This window comes from Drosophila obscura, unplaced genomic scaffold, assembly GCF_018151105.1.
Source record: "Drosophila obscura isolate BZ-5 IFL unplaced genomic scaffold, ASM1815110v1 contig_179, whole genome shotgun sequence".
Taxonomy (NCBI): Eukaryota; Metazoa; Arthropoda; class Insecta; order Diptera; family Drosophilidae; genus Drosophila; species Drosophila obscura.
Window position 1 is genome coordinate 2,238,508 of NW_024542766.1, and position 16,678 is coordinate 2,255,185.

Sequence of the window (16,678 nt, forward strand, 5' to 3'; positions counted from 1 at the left end):
TCTGCGCTCATTTAAAATCCGGCATCCATTTAGTCGTAGTCGCAGTCAGCTGAAGTGGAAATATTTTCTTTCACAACAATGTCCCACCCACGCAGCATACGTACTCGTCGTACAGGCCCACGCGCAACCCAGTTTTGAAGCATTTGTCGGAACTCTCTGGGTAAAACAAAAGAGGCGAATTTGCATTGCATTAATTAAAGCCATGGACAGAAAATGTTTAACATATGTAATTTTGACAAACAGAAGGACAGGCGAAAGGCGGAAAAAGCACGGAAAGAATGCAGAGCAGGGCTTATATTAATGCAATTTAACAGGGCGTATGCATAATGTTTAGCTAAGCCAAAGCCAAAAAGAGTAACATCTCCGCGGCGGCCCAAAGCTGCGGCCGGGCTCAGTGCAAAACTTAATTAAAAATGTGCGCGCATAATTATAACTATATTTAGCCAGAAACAACCACACACACACACACACGCATGTAAATGTGTATTAATTTCGTATGCAAAAAAAACACACACTCGACGGGCAAATGCAGCAGCAGCAGCTGCACACAAAAGCCCTGCGCAAAAAAATATGCTACACTTTTTTTTCGCCGTGTGTAAGCGGCGTTTCGGGCGTCCGCTCTGCTCTGCTCCGCTCCACTCCGATGATGCTGATGATGATGATGATGATCCTATGCCGGGTTTTGTCAACACAACGCCAACAGCATCCTCGTCATAGTCCTGGCCTGGCCTGTCCTGTCCTGGCCTGATGAGCGTCAGCAGTTACCGTAAATTATTTTATTTATACCACTAGTCGTGCAGCTGGCTGAGGCTGGGGCTGGGGCTGGGGCTGAGGCAAGATGGGACAGAATACCATACCATGGCTGTCTGTGTGCTTGACTTAATAAAATAAATTTAGAAGCTGCCTGGCTTCTCTCTGCCCCATCCTCTCCGTCTCTCTGTCTCTCTGTCTATCTCTGGCATCACGCCTCAGTCGGGCGCGTTCGCAAAACGGCAAAATGTGCATAATGCCAGTGTGTTTGTGAGTGCACGGGGAAGTGTGCGAGTGTATGTATGTCCCGTTTATTATTTATGCATGCTGTGAAACATTTTCACCCAGCAGCTGCACAACAAACGCGAAACCGTTGCACGGCTTCCTGGCTATCAGATTTTTTCGCTTTTGGTTTTGTTGTGTTTTAAGTAGAACAACCTTATGCATCGCACAGTGGGACCAGAGCTTTCCATAATGTAATTAAATGTTAGCCTTGCCTTTGTACTGCCTTTCGCTAATCAACTTAATTCATTCGTCACGTATATTAGTATTTATCTAATAGATTTTTTCCTCTCGTTTCAGACTTTTCTACAAGCCGTTGCTTAGTTTGGCATTGCCAGCTATTGTGGAATGTTCCTTAAGTTGGCGGCTCTCTTCGTTCTCTTCGGCCTCCTCCAGAGATGTCCATCTTCAGGTTAGTTCAATAGATCACAAGTATCAATCCATCAGACAGACGTTGTGCTTTTGTTGCAGCCTCAAATGCGTTTGGCTTTGCCGGCCATGCTGATGCAAGGGTACAGTCACAGCGGGAGAAGGTGAAGGAGATGATGAAGTTCGCCTGGGATGGATACGCGCAGCATGCGTGGGAGCACAACGAGCTGAACTCAATGAGGGGAGCACCCCACAACGACAGCATCATGGGCCAGCACAAGATTGGACTGAGCATCGTGGACAGTCTGGACACACTGTATATAATGGACCTGCAGGAGGAGTACAATCGAGGCTATAGTTGGGTGCGGGAGAACTTCAGCCTGGACCATGTGGACGAGTATCTGTCCGTGTCCGAGTTGAACGTTCACTTCGTTGGCGGTCTCCTCTCGATGTACGCCTTCACGGGCGATGCGCTGTTCCAGTCGAAGGCTGAAGATGTGGTAAAGAAGCTGCTGCCAGCCTTCACGTCAATGGACTCTGACATACCCCAGGCCATGGTCAATCCCAAAAGGGGAGTGGCTGGGCCAAAATCCGGGGTCTACGAATCCATCTTATCAGAGATTGGTTCACTGCATCTGGAGTTCAGCTACATAACGGAGATCACTGGGGTTCGCCAGTATCGACACTGCGTGCACCAGCTCCGGGATAGGCTGGAGCTCATATCGAAGCCGCGCAGTTTGTATCCCGTTTACCTGAATCCAAAAACTGCCGTCTGGGGGCCATACAAAATGACCATGGGCACCATGGGCGACATTTTCTACGAGTATTTGCTGAAGAACTGGCTGCGGTCGCGCAAGACACTCGCACAGTCCCGCGGCATGTACCAGGCAGCTGTCAGCCGCATTCTCGTCTATCAATTGGGACTGAGCTCAGCGGGATTGACGTATCTGGGCGAGCTGGCCAACTTCCATGTGATCCGGCGGATGGAGCATCGGACCTGCTTTGCCGGCGGACTGTTCGCGCTGGGAGCATCCGCGTACTTCAACGACTCTAGGCTGGCTGAAAGGCACCTTCAGGTGGGCAAAGATCTGGCACACACCTGCCATGAGAGCTATCGGCGCTCGCCCACAGGCCTGGGACCCGAGTCCTTTCAGTTCGACTCCTCGGCAGAGGAAGACGCCACCGCCCAGACCAGCGACCGGAAAGCCTTTCGCCTGCGCCCCGAGGTAGTGGAGACCTACTTCATACTCTGGCGTCTGACCCACGACCAAAAGTACAGGGACTGGGGCTGGGAAGTGGTCGAGGCCCTGGAACGACATTGCCGCACCAAATTCGGCTACTCGGGTCTGGAAAATGTGTACCTGCGGGATGGACCCAGGGACGGGGTGCAACAAAGCTACTTCATGGCTGAGACCCTCAAGTATCTGTACCTCCTGTTCTCCAATGACACGCTGCTGCCACTGGACGAGTGGGTCTTCAACACCGGAGGACACCCGCTCCCCATTCGATATGTGAACAAGATGTTTCGCGCTAAGAAAAATGTGCCAGAATATCATTTAGAGCTCAATTGAGATCCGATCCGCACTGCTTCATAAATTGTTAATATAATTGAATATGTCAAAAAATTAACAATTTGCACGCAAACCGACCACAGAACTTGTTCGATTGGATTCCGATTTTTGGGCAGCATTTAGAGCTATTTATATATTTTGATTTATTGTATGCGAATCATTTGCATCAGCATTTATCGTTTTGTGGGTTTTTGTGTCTGTGCTGGCTTTGTTTTCGGAGCCACAATTGTGGCCATTTTGATAATCACAATGTATCACAATATTTTCCATTTTAATTGGGTACACAAAAGTGGAAAAACAAATACACAAACACACACAACACATTGGAAAGCCCATCCAAAAATATGTTGCAAATTTAATGAAGCATTTGTGTGGATTCTGTTGCCGGATTTTGTAGTGTTTGTTTGCCAAGAAAAGGTGCAACAAAAAAAGTGGCCTCGATATGGAAATGGCCTTTAATTCAATGGCACCTGGCTAATTGTTTTGGTTATGGCAAATCGAGGCGAGTCGATGGAGCGTGTGTGCAATATTTGGAGTGTGAAATATTGGCAATCACTTTAAGGCCAGCATTAAACGAATGCCAAATGCTGGGAATGGCGCCCATCAATGAATTTTAATTTGTTTAATTGAAATGTAATTTATAGGCACCCATGAATGGGCATAAAATATGATTGTTCAATCGATTAAAGCCAAACGAAATGAGGGATATAAATTAAACTTAAATTAAACTCGCCAAAACAAAACGAAAAATGCTATAATGCTCTGAGGAAAATATAGAAAATGAGTTGGAGATTTTCTGGCCTCTACAAAATACGACAATGAATACGGCAGTCTGGTCGAGATAAAATCCCAAAGAAAAGCAATTTTTTCTGTTCTATTTTTTTTATTTCGTTTATTTTTATTTATTATTTTTTGCTGAAAAGCCTGGTCTATAATGCGTTCCTTTGTATGGCTGTGGCTGCATCATTAAAAGCATGAAGCAGTCGATTTAATAAATGTGGCGAGCCAAAGCAAACAGTAGACTGTGCAAAGGCAAAGGATACCCATGGCCGTATATCCTCCGGCCGTTGGCCATTGTGAGAGTTGCCAGAAATTAAAGCTGCGCCTTGGCCAACAGCTTCTTGCTTCTGTGTGAGTTTGTGTGGCTGGAAAGCAATTTACAAAAGTTTCTCCATCAAAAATCCGCTGTCAGTATAAATATCCTTAAAATAGCCAACACGGCTGCTAAGCACACACAAACATACACACACACACACACACACCCAGAAACATACGCCGGAGCACACTCTCGCAGGAACACATGGATGATGGAGGATCCTGGCCGCTTCCTGACTGCCTGCACTTTGCTCCTGCCTGCAGGAACATGATTTATGAATGCATGTGCTGATATATGCCATGTGCCCCTGTCTGTCCCGTCCTCGTCCAGTGTCCCAACCCCTTACCCCAGCCCCAGCCACAGCTACTGCTGCTGCTTTCCCGCTGCACGTACGAGTATTGTTAGCGCCGAAAATTATGCTACAATATTTTTCCTCTCTTTATAAAGCTACAACACACACCCATACACGTGTATGCATGCAGGCTGCACTTGTGTGGCCTCATCTATTTGTAGTCCAAACAAAGAGAGACGTGTTCAACACACACACACACGGAGAGAGGCTTACTGTGATTCTCACTGGTAAATCAGAGGCACTTTAAATTGAGCATGTTACGTAACATGTGGCAGCCCCTCGACCCCCACCAGCACCAGCAGCCTCTCTAAACGACTGGCTTACGAGCAAAGTGAAGGGCTCATCCTCCTCTATACCTCTCTCTCTGTCTCTCTCTCCATACACTCCACTGTGTGCAGTTCTTTTTCCAAGTAAATCTGTTTAAATGTTTGATATGCGATTATTTCTGCCTTCCATTGTGAATCAACCGGTTGGGTTGGGCTGGGGTCCCGTCCACCAGTAGATAGTCCAAAATCCCATTCTCGAGTCCTAAGCCTGACAAGCAATGTTGCTTTTTCGCCCTGATTTTTGATTTCTCCCTTCCTCGAGTATGGTTTTGGTTCTGTGGTCAAATTTCAAATCTCAAAAGAGAATTCTGTTGGGGATTTTGCAGGTTCAAAGGCTTCTTTTATCCCGATTTATCTGAAGATGATTTTTGAAGCTGATTATATTTTTGTTCTTATAGTATTCTCTGCTACAAGCAGACTTTTCATATTTAAATCGGCAAAATCGTTCTATATTGTTCTTGATTTAAATGCAACAGAAAACTTTCTCTGTATTTTTTTTCTTCGGACAAATTAAAATTGATTTTCCATATAAATCGCAGGCATGGGGCGCTCTCCCCTGCCTCCCACAGTCAAGCACATTTTCCCATATTTTTATGCATGCAAAACACAAGTCGAAACGGGGGGAAAAGGTAAAATGTCGAAAATAAATCCCCAAATCCATGTACTTGTGCACGCTGATTGCCCAGCCCGTGTCCTACCTCCGCTAGTCGTCCCCCTGTTTTGGTCCATCGATCGATCGCCTTGCATTTACAATTCCTTTCGATTTTGCTACAGCCACTTTATCAATTTCGCCAATAAAATTCAAGCAGTTCTGCTGGCTTATAGTTTTTATTCTTTCCTCTTTCGGTCTGCAGCCATTACAAAAATAAAACACAGTGAAAGGAAAAAATCAAAAGGAAATGCATCATTCATCATCATCGACCAACCGGCTGAGAGGATTGGATTGCTTTCGTGGTTTTCTATTGTCTGCTCTGCTCTGCTCCGCTCCGCTCCGCTCCGACCACCTGGCTGACGGATTCCCTTTGTGTTAAGTTAATTGGATTGATTGTTGTAATTGCTCGGAAATTAGTTGAATGCCTTTTGCAGTGTTTATTAATTGTAATTGTGCCACAATTTGGCATCGTTTTGTCGTTTTCCTGTCAAAACTTTTGCTCGCCTCGACAATTATTAAGTGCGAACATATATCTAACATGTAGTAGCTGTCAAATGAGCTTGTCAAATCAACGAATCCCCCACCTACCTGCCACCCGCGCGCTCTCTTACCTACCTTTGTGTCCATCTTTCTCTCCTTCTCTGTCTCTTTCTCTCTGTCTGTGTCTGTGTGTGTGCTGAAAAAGTCAGACAACAGGTAACCGTAGTCATTGTCCTCATTTGAAAACTTTTTTACGGTCTGCTTTTCGTTTCCATCGCAGCATCCTTTGTATGAAAAAGTGACCAGAGTCAGCCATCAGAGCTGTTCGCCCTCGCCCTCCCCACAAACACATAATTTATCAATACTTTGATTTCGACAGGGGAATACTTTTGTTTTTTGGTGCCAGGCAACCAAGAGTTGCGACTGAGATATTATGTTATTGTCCATCTAGATGTCTCCACATGATTACGCAGACACAGATAAACATGTAGTGAATGTAACGATCAGCTTGTAGGCTGACAAATAATTGCTAGCACTCTTTAGCGTCAGTTCTCATCTGGCAGCTCAGCGACAGTTGATGCTAAATAGATTATGCGGTGATATTCAATAGCTTGCGGCTAGCCAGGGTCTGGGGACCGAGTGCATTGGTGAGGCGGCAGCCTGTCAGAGGACTCCATCTCAATCTCTGTCCTCTCCATGGACGCTCTAACGAGTTCTAAAACATTTCGCCCGTCTAAACGAAGTTCAACGTACTGAATAACAAGTAGTTTTCCCCCAGCACACACAATTTTCCTATTTTCCGTGTGCGTTTTTGCGTCTTTTTCTTTTGCGGCCACACGTTGCGGAACACTGAAGCTGGAGTTAACTTGAGACGAGACGCGACGAGTCGAGACATCGGGACACAAACTGAATGCTAATGCGTTGCAGGTGGTATGTACTGGTAATATGCGGCGTATACGTAATGCCGCTTGGGCTTGAGGGGCCCTAATGAGTAGTTAAATATTTGTTGACAGTCCAAACGAACAGCCGAACGCTAATTAATCGCTTTGTAAGCTACAGTGCAGATTTGGCTAAAAGCCTTTGTTCAGCTAATAAATTCATAATTGTCAACAAATTAATGTTGAATTTTATTTATTTATTTACACATTCACCATGTGCATAATTATGAATTATGAATAATGCATTTTACAGCCCATCCACAATTTAAATCCGTTTATCTAACTTTACCCTGTCCCCCCCCCATCACCGTCCCGTCTGCACATAATTATTCTCCTTTGGTTTCGGTTTCGGTTCTGTATTGTATTTTACTCTCCTTTTTTTAATCGCATTTTTTTCCGATTGCATAATCCTCTTTGGTGCCCTTCTGACCTGACCGACATCACTTTGAAAATTAAATTGTATTTACTTTAATTAAAATGGATTAGTTTTGCCGTATTCTGCGTGAGCCAATTAAATTCATTTATTTCATTCATTTTGTTTGAGTTTAATATGTTGTGTCATTACTGCATAAATATTTCATAGGTTGCGCCCACCATTCCTGAATGGGGGGACTCGAATGAACAACGCCTGGGAGACTAAGAGAACTGCAGAAAACTCCCTACAACCAGTCTGATCGAAGTCCAAGTGATATGTATGCTGCCTCTCGAGATATTCTTTCCTCTTCAATCAAATATGATTGCATGTGAAGAAGAAGGTGACGAGAGTACAAAATATTGACAAAGCCCAATCGGACATAAATCTAGGGAGCAGGCAAAATCTGCACAAATTTAACAAGAAACGAAAACGAGTGGAGGGAATCCAAGGAGAGATTTACTTACCAAAACCGAAACAAAAACAAAAAACGCGTTGATGTATGATGTTGCCAATTGTATGAAGTAAATCAAACGGCACTGAGCCTGAGCCCCCCCACCCAGCCAAAGGGAGAAAGGATGCCAGGCAGCTGGATAAGTAAGTGCAAGACAGCAAAAGGCACATCACAGCCTGTGGTCGAGGACTGAATGGAGGCCTGCTACAAAGCAGCCATTGCCAATGATTGCCATGGCCTGATGCCGAGGCCTGGGTGTCTGATGCCTGCCGGCTGACGGCAGTCCCAGTGCCTTGGGCCTGGTCCTGGGCAAGCAAAGCGCATTGAAAAATTGCCAGAAATAAAGTAAGCGTCCAAGTGCCGGACAGAAGGATTCGCCCATGTCCATGTGTTGACAGCTGCGAGAGGGAAGCAGTCATTTATATTTCTGCTACCAGCCTGGGCCCGGCTCGAGACCACTTGGAGCTATTCAATCAGCCCAAAAGGACCGACAACTCTTTCTTGCTGTGGTCGAGGCAGCAAAATGGACACAAATTAGTGAGGACAATGCCCACTGTCGTGCTGTAAGCGCCATTTATTAACTTCAATTCAGATCGTTTATTTCCAGCCATACACACTCCGACATTACCATATCGATGGCCATATCGATGTTCCACCGAGTGCAAATTTGTTTACAACTTAATGCGAATTTATTGTCCTAAATAAATTGAATAATTAATGCAACAAATCAAAGTCGCCGAGCAAAATGTATTACATATTCTCATTGCATCTCACATGGCCAGGGACTGGCACAGCACTCGCCAATCACAAGGCCAAATAAATTATGGAGACAGAAGTCTGTGGCTTTTCTTAGGGTAGTGAATCTGCTAAAAACCTCTATTTCGATTGGGAAATTGTCCCTCAGCTTTCTCGCCATAGATCATTATCCTCGCAGCGATTCCCGTCGCAATTTCTAGGCATGCAAAATGTATATACGAACATTGCATTGCACGCCATTTCAAAATTAGCACAATTTGCACAGCGCTGCAAAACTTTGGCAACAAAACAACAAACAAAAAAGTTAATTAAAACAAAAAGTACGGACAGTGGTCGTTGGTTGGTGGTCGCTGGATGGTGGATGGTAGACGGTGCCCGCTGCTGTTGCCACAACATTAGCAGCACGGCCAAAAATGCAGCCGAAAAATCTGTGCGCCATCTGAAACAAAAATTAATTTTTGGGCCAGAGCAGGGAAAGTTTATATTTCGTTGTTGCTCTGCTGCCCAGGCGAGAGTTTTTGCATTGTTTTGCATATTTTATATGGCGGAAATGTGTGTGGGGCATAGCAACAAATGCCTCCTCCACCCGGCCAATCCATCTCCCCAAAAAGAAGCCAAACAAAAAAAAGTGCACAGCAACACGCAAATTATGCAGCGGAAGGCGCATAAGACAAACTTTCTGTTTAGCAGATTCGACAACGGGTGAAATGAAAACTAATACCAAAGCCAATACCAACGCGAATACGCGAAAACGAATACATGGGGAAACTGCAATGAAGCTGCTGAGTAATTAAAAATGCAAAAAATAGCCAAAGCGGCTAGTGCACGGCAAGAGATAATATTGGATGTGTTCTAAGCTCGAAAATGGGGTAGATTCCATCACAATGCATTGTAGCTAGCTTACCATTCCGAGCAGAAGGGAAAAAAGGGTTTGTTTTATAAAGTCAATGATTATTCAGATAACTTTTCCATGCTCAAGTTTTCTTTCTGTTTATAATGTCATGATTATTCAGATAACTTTTCCATACTGAAGTTTCTGTAAGCCTTGGCAGTGGATAAATTCAGTACGTAAGCAAAAACTGGAACTGAATTGTATGTATTTTATTTTTAGACAACAGAACCAATAGCTCAGCTCATCTTTATTGAATCAGCATCAAAATCATTCAAAATAGCTAGAATCTAAGCCCTCAATTCTCTTAAATTGAGCTCTCGCCCTGACACAGCAAACTGATGGCAATTCACATTCTGCAACTTGATACTTAGTTCCCCTACATTTTCCGTAGATATTCTTACACCTTCCTTTGTCTCCAACTTGGCAAGGACCTATTAGATATGTATAATAATTTATAATATGCCCATGATATCCATTTTATTGGCAGATTACCCGTTAGCGTTGCTTTAATCACTTTTGCACGAGAAATATGTTTCTTTGGATTATAAGCAGAATACACCAATGTAAAGGTCAGGGCTAAATACACGAAATATTTCAGTATCATTTTCTTCCTATCCACTGCTCTGACTCGCCTCGAATAAACTCCCTTTTCCATATTAAAATTTATCTTTTAAATGTACTCGTACCAAAAATATTGTACCATATGCCGTTTCCAATCAATTAATTTATGCAGGTGCCAAATATATATTTCATTCTGATCGTGACCGATCGATATAATAATGTTTCACTTCATACAATTCTCCTCGGTTTAATTTCTAAACCAAGAAATCTGGATAGAAGGTAAACTATTTTCAGTTTGTAACTATTTCCAACCAACGAACAAAATCTTATCCTATGACGAATAGGATTTTATAGAGCGGTAATTTTATTTATATCGTGGCTACTAAATTGAATAAATTGGTTTTGCTTTTGGTACGAATTTCTTCAAGCAGCAACGCTGTGATGTTCCGCAAACTTTATCTTCCAGTAGGCGGCCATAGCAATAGTCTTCAGCGTTTTGGCATCGTCCCAGAACATGGCAAACTACAATAAAAATAACATATTCCCAGTGACAATGCCAGCTCAGAAAACTTATTAGTTTATACGTGTAATGGGAGAGTCCCACTTGATGAAGCCACAATTTACTAGAGTCAGCATCAGAGTTGCAACAAAAATACATTTGAGAACCATAGCATGGGAGACTTTTGGTTATACTGACAATACTTTAATAGCGAGCCATTTAGCATTTCAAATTCATTTTTAGAGGTGTGACTAATACATTTAAAAACTCTTAACAGACTAAAACATTTTTCTACGGTAGTAAATAATATTAAAAAGTGAATAAATATTGCAGTTATTTCATACCCTTTAAGGTAAATAATGTATATATATTGCTCATCAGCATTAATAGCCGATTCGATATAGACACGTCCGTCTGTCCATTAGTTCTAAATTTTTTTGGGTGCTAGTATTCAATAATATTTTGTGGCCTAAAAGCGAGGGTAAAATGCATTAAAAATTATTTGTTCAAATGGCCGTTCCTTGGCGCCATTTGTTTGAATTTTATCGATACCACCACGTTTCATGGCAGCTAGCTTTTGTAACATATCCATTACTTGTTTGTTTTTCAGCACTGAATACCAAAACAAAAAAGACAGCGGCATACAAATTTTACAAATTTATTGGAAAAAATAATTGAAATATGTTAATTAGACATCTAAAACCTAAATAAAACAATGATAGCCACCGCTCCTTCCGCCGCCAAGGCTAAGGCAGCCAAGCCCGTTCCCGCTGACGCCAAGAACGTGAAGAAGGCACCGGAGACCGCTGAGGATGTGAAGGCCACAGCTTCTGCTGCCAAGGCAGATCCTGCTAAAGAGGCCGCCAAGAAGCCACCCGTAGCTACTCCCCCAGCTAAGAAGGCCGCCCCTGCTGCTGCTGCCGCTCCGGCTGCTGCCAAGTCTGCTGCTCCCAAGCCCAAGGAAAAGTCAGCACCGGCTCGCGGCAAGGTGACGAAGAAGAATTTGCTCCGCGGCAAGGGCCATAAGAAGAAAAAGATCTCCTTGCGCTTCACCATCGACTGCAGCAACATCGCTGAGGACAGCATCCTGGATGTGGCCGAGTTTGAGAAATACGTTAAAGCTCGCCTAAAGGTCAACGGCAAGGTTAAGAATCTAGACAACAATGTCACCTTTGAGCGCTCCAAGTTGAAGTTGCACGTCAGCTCCGATGTGCACCTCTCCAAGGCCTACCTCAAGTACCTGACCAAGCGGTACTTGAAGAAGAACAGCCTGCGCGACTGGATCCGCGTTGTGGCCAATGAGAAGGACTCGTACGAGCTGCGCTACTTCAGAATAGGCTCAAACAATGACGAGGGCGATGATGCGGAGTAAAGATCAAATAAAAAAGAGCAAACACAAGAGAAAGTTTAACAATGTTATTTTATGGCTGATTCGTTTTTATTAGATGTCACGTTAAGGTCGAGTTTTTATAAGCCAACAAAGACAAATTGAAATCAATTTTTTCGGTCTACAACAAAATACCAATTGGGAAAAATTAAATTTCGATCTCAGACCTCCAATCGGCCATTAAACGGTTAAATTTAAATCTGAGATACCAGGCGAAGAGAAATCAGCAGAAGGTCTCTGCTTTTTTTAAATTTCTTTTTTCTTGTTTCTCTTTGATTTCGTTGCTCTCTTTTTCGCTCTCATTTTTCCCATTTTCTGCCTCCACTTTCCACCGCTCAAATGGCAGAAAACCGTTGAATTCAAATCTGAGATACCAGGCGCACAGAAATCAGCAGAAGGTCGCTGCTTTTTTTAATTCTCTTTTTTTCTTGTTTCTCTTTGTATTTCGTTGCTCTCTTTTTTCGCTCTCATTTTTCCCATTTTCTGCCTCCACTTTCCACCGCTCAAATGGCAGAAAACCGTTAAATTCAAATCTGAGATACCAGGCGCACAGAAATCAGCAGAAGATCGCTGCTTTTTTTAAATTCTCTTTTTTTCTTGTTTCTCTTTGTATTTCGTTGCTCTCTTTTTTCGCTCTCATTTTTCCCATTTTCTGCCTCCACTTTCCACCGCTCAAATGGCAGAAAACCGTTAAATTCAAATCTGAGATACCAGGCGCACAGAAATCAGCAGAAGGTCGCTGCTTTTTTTAAATTCTCTTTTTTTCTTGTTTCTCTTTGTATTTCGTTGCTCTCTTTTTTCGCTCTCATTTTTCCCATTTTCTGCCTCCACTTTCCACCGCTCAAATGGCAGAAAACCGTTAAATTCAAATCTGAGATACCAGGCGCACAGAAATCAGAAGAAGGTCGCTGCTTTTTTTAAATTCTCTTTTTTTCTTGTTTCTCTTTGTATTTCGTTGCTCTCTTTTTTCGCTCTCATTTTTCCCATTTTCTGCCTCCACTTTCCACCGCTCAAATGGCAGAAAACCGTTGAATTCAAATCTGAGTTACCAGGCGCACAGAAATCAGCAAAAGGTCGCTGCTTTTTTTAAATTCTCTTTATTTCTTGTTTCTCTTTGTATTTCGTTGCTCTCTTTTTTCGCTCTCATTTTTCCCATTTTCTGCCTCCACTTTCCACCGCTCAAATGGCAGAAAACCGTTAAATTCAAATCTGAGATACCAGGCGCACAGAAATGAGCAGAAGGTCGCTGCTTTTTTTAAATTCTCTTTTTTTCTTGTTTCTCTTTGTATTTCGTTGCTCTCTTTTTTCGCTCTCATTTTTCCCATATTCTGCTTCCACTTTCCACCGCTCAAATGGCAGAAAACCGTTAAATTCAAATCTGAGATACCAGGCGCACAGAAATCAGCAGAAGGTCGCTGCTTTTTTTAAATTCTCTTTTTTCTTGTTTTCTCTTTGTATTTCGTTGCTCTCTTTTTTCGCTCTCATTTTTCCATTTTCTGCCTCCACTTTCCACCGCTCAAATGGCAGAAAACCGTTAAATTCAAATGATACCAGGCGCACAGAAATCAGCAGAAGGTCGCTGCTTTTTTTAAATTCTCTTTTTTTCTTGTTTCTCTTTGTATTTCGTTGCTCTCTTTTTTCGCTCTCATTTTTCCCATTTTCTGCCTCCACTTTCCACTGCTCAAATGGCAGAAAACCGTTAAATTCAAATCTGAGATACCAGGCGCACAGAAATCAGAAGAAGGTCGCTGCTTTTAAATTCTCTTTTTTTCTTGTTTCTCTTTGTATTTCGTTGCTCTCTTTTTTCGCTCTCATTTTCCCGTTTTCTGCCTTCACTTTCCACCGCTAAATGGCAGAAAACCGTTAAATTCAAATCTGAACCAGGCGCACAGAAATCAGCAGAAGGTCGCTGCTTTTTTTAAATTCTCTTTTTTTCTTGTTTCTCTTTGTATTTCGTTGCTCTCTTTTTTCGCTCTCATTTTTCCCATTTTCTGCCTCCACTTTCCACCGCTCAAATGGCAGAAACCCCGTTAAATTCAAATCTGAAAGGCGCACAGAAGCAGAAAAGGTCGCTGCCTTTTTTTAAATTCTCTTTTTTTCTTGTTTCTCTTTGTATTTCGTTGCTCTCTTTTTTCGCCATTTTTGAGCGGTGGAAAGTGGAGGCAGAAAATGGGAAAAATGAGAGCGAAAAAAGAGAGCAATGAAATACAAAGAGAAACAAGAAAAAAAAGAGAATTTAAAAAAAGCAGCGACCTTCTGCTGATTTCTGTGCGCCTGGTATCTCAGATTTGAATTTAACGGTTTTCGCCATTTGGGCGGTGGAAGGTGGAGGCAGAAAATGGGAAAAATGAGAGCGAAAAAAGAGAGCAACGAAATACAAAGAGAAACAAGAAAAAAAGAGAATTTAAAAAAAGAAGCGACCTTCTGCTGATTTCTGTGCGCCTGGTATCTCAGATTTGAATTGAACGGTTTTCTTCCATTTGAGCGGTGGAAGGTGGAGGCGGAAAATGGGAAAAATGAGAGCGAAAAAAGAGAGCAACGAAATACAAAGAGAAACAAGAAAAAAAGAGAATTTAAAAAAAGCAGCGACCTTCTGCTGATTTCTTTGCGCCTGGTATCTCAGATTTGAATTTAACGGTTTTCGGCCATTTGAGCGGGTGGAAGTGGAGGCAGAAAATGGGGAAAAATGAGAGCGAAAAAAGAGAGCAACGAAATACAAAGAGAAACAAGAAAAAAAGATAATTTAAAATAAAAAAGCAGCGACCTTCTGCTGATTTCTGTGCGCCTGGTATCTCAGATTTGAATTTAACGGTTTTCTGCCATTTGGGCGGTGGAAAGTGGAGGCAGAAAATGGGAAAAAGAGAGCGAAAAAAGAGAGCAACGAAATACAAAGAGAAACAAGAAAAAAAGAGAATTTAAAAAAAGCAGCGACCTTCTGCTGATTTCTGTGCGCCTGGTATCTCAGATTTGAATTTAACGGTTTTCTGCCATTTGAGCGGTGGAAAGTGGAGGCAGAAAATGGGAAAAATGAGAGCGAAAAAAGAGAGCAACGAAATACAAAGAGAAACAAGAAAAAAAGAGAATTTAAAAAAAGCAGCGACCTTCTTCTGATTTCTGTGCGCCTGGTATCTCAGATTTGAATTTAACGGTTTTCTGCCATTTGAGCGGTGGAAAGTGGAGGCAGAAAATGGGAAAAATGAGAGCGAAAAAAGAGAGCAACGAAATACAAAGAGAAACAAGAAAAAAAGAGAATTTAAAAAAAGCAGCGACCTTCTGCTGATTTCTGTGCGCCTGGTATCTCAGATTTGAATTTAACGGTTTTCTGCCATTTGAGCGGTGGAAAGTGGAGGCAGAAAATGGGAAAAATGAGAGCGAAAAAAGAGAGCAACGAAATACAAAGAGAAACAAGAAAAAAAGAGAATTAAAAAAAGCAGCGACCTTCTGCTGATTTCTGTGCGCCTGGTATCTCAGATTTGAATTTAACGGTTTTCTGCCATTTGAGCGGTGGAAAGTGGAAGCAGAATATGGGAAAAATGAGAGCGAAAAAAGAGAGCAACGAAATACAAAGAGAAACAAGAAAAAAAGAGAATTAAAAAAAGCAGCGACCTTCTGCTGATTTCTGTGCGCCTGGTATCTCAGATTTGAATTTAACGGTTTTCTGCCATTTGAGCGGTGGAAAGTGGAGGCAGAAAATGGGAAAAATGAGAGCGAAAAAAGAGAGCAACGAAATACAAAGAGAAACAAGAAAAAAAGAGAATTTAAAAAAAGCAGCGACCTTCTGCTGATTTCTGTGCGCCTGGTATCTCAGATTTGAATTTAACGGTTTTCTGCCATTTGAGCGGTGGAAAGTGGAGGCAGAAAATGGGAAAAAATGAGAGCGAAAAAAGAGAGCAACGAAATACAAAGAGAAACAAGAAAAAAGAGAATTTAAAAAAAGCAGCGACCTTCTGCTGATTTCTGTGCGCCTGGTGTCTCAGATTTGAATTTAACGGTTTTCTGCCGTTTAAGCGGTGGAAAGTGGAGGCAGAAAATGGGAAAAATGAGAGCGAAAAAAGAGAGCAACGAAATACAAAGAGAAACAAGAAAAAAAGAGAATTTAAAAAAAGCAGCGACCTTCTGCTGATTTCTGTGCGCCTGGTATCTCAGATTTGAATTTAACGGTTTTCTGCCATTTGAGCGGTGGAAAGTGGAGGCAGAAAATGGGAAAAATGAGAGCGAAAAAAGAGAGCAACGAAATACAAAGAGAAACAAGAAAAAAAGAGAATTTAAAAAAAGCAGCGACCTTCTGCTGATTTCTGTGCGCCTGGTATCTCAGATTTGAATTTAACGGTTTTCTGCCATTTGAGCGGTGGAAAGTGGAAGCATAATATGGGAAAAATGAGAGCGAAAAAAGAGAGCAACGAAATACAAAGAGAAACAAGAAAAAAAGAGAATTTAAAAAAAGCAGCGACCTTCTGCTGATTTCTGTGCGCCTGGTATCTCAGATTTGAATTTAACGGTTTTCTGCCATTTGAGCGGTGGAAAGTGGAAGCATAATATGGGAAAAATGAGAGCGAAAAAAGAGAGCAACGAAATACAAAGAGAAACAAGAAAAAAAGAGAATTTAAAAAAAGCAGCGACCTTCTGCTGATTTCTGTGCGCCTGGTATCTCAGATTTGAATTTAACGGTTTTCTGCCATTTGAGCGGTGGAAAGTGGAGGCAGAAAATGGGAAAAATGAGAGCGACAAAAGAGAGCAACGAAATACAAAGAGAAACAAGAAAAAAAGAGAATTTAAAAAAAGCAGCGACCTTTTGCTGATTTCTGTGCGCCTGGTATCTCAGATTTGAATTTAACGGTTTTCTGCCATTTGAGCGGTGGAAAGTGGAAGCAGAATATGGGAAAAATGAGAGCGAAAAAAGA

At 42.3% G+C, this 16,678-nt stretch overlaps 2 protein-coding genes and 2 long non-coding RNA genes across 4 annotated transcripts; 2 read left to right on the forward strand and 2 right to left on the reverse strand.

Annotated features, from left to right (window-relative positions):
* Positions 1 to 1,333: 1,333 nt before the first annotated feature.
* On the forward strand, positions 1,334 to 3,045 carry LOC111075415 (mannosyl-oligosaccharide alpha-1,2-mannosidase IA-like). The gene is made up of 2 exons (XM_022368709.2): positions 1,334 to 1,444; positions 1,504 to 3,045. Exons 1-2 carry the CDS (start codon positions 1,381 to 1,383, stop codon positions 2,970 to 2,972), a joined length of 1,533 nt encoding a protein of 510 aa, XP_022224401.2. The 5' UTR covers positions 1,334 to 1,380; the 3' UTR covers positions 2,973 to 3,045.
* Positions 3,046 to 9,524: 6,479 nt separating this feature from the next.
* Positions 9,525 to 10,032, reverse strand: LOC111075412. The gene is made up of 2 exons (XR_002607943.2): positions 9,823 to 10,032; positions 9,525 to 9,761 (listed from the first exon to the last, which is right to left on the reverse strand). It is a non-coding gene; the product is annotated as an uncharacterized LOC111075412 (long non-coding RNA).
* Positions 10,033 to 10,232: 200 nt separating this feature from the next.
* LOC111075411 lies at positions 10,233 to 10,796 on the reverse strand. Its single transcript, XR_002607942.2, has 2 exons — positions 10,476 to 10,796; positions 10,233 to 10,413 (listed from the first exon to the last, which is right to left on the reverse strand). It is a non-coding gene; the product is annotated as an uncharacterized LOC111075411 (long non-coding RNA).
* A 201-nt stretch (positions 10,797 to 10,997) lies between these two features.
* On the forward strand, positions 10,998 to 11,897 carry LOC111075409 (60S ribosomal protein L22-like). The gene has a single exon (XM_022368702.2). The coding sequence runs from the start codon at positions 11,106 to 11,108 to the stop codon at positions 11,760 to 11,762; it is 657 nt and encodes a 218-aa protein (XP_022224394.2). The 5' UTR covers positions 10,998 to 11,105; the 3' UTR covers positions 11,763 to 11,897.
* Positions 11,898 to 16,678: the final 4,781 nt, after the last annotated feature.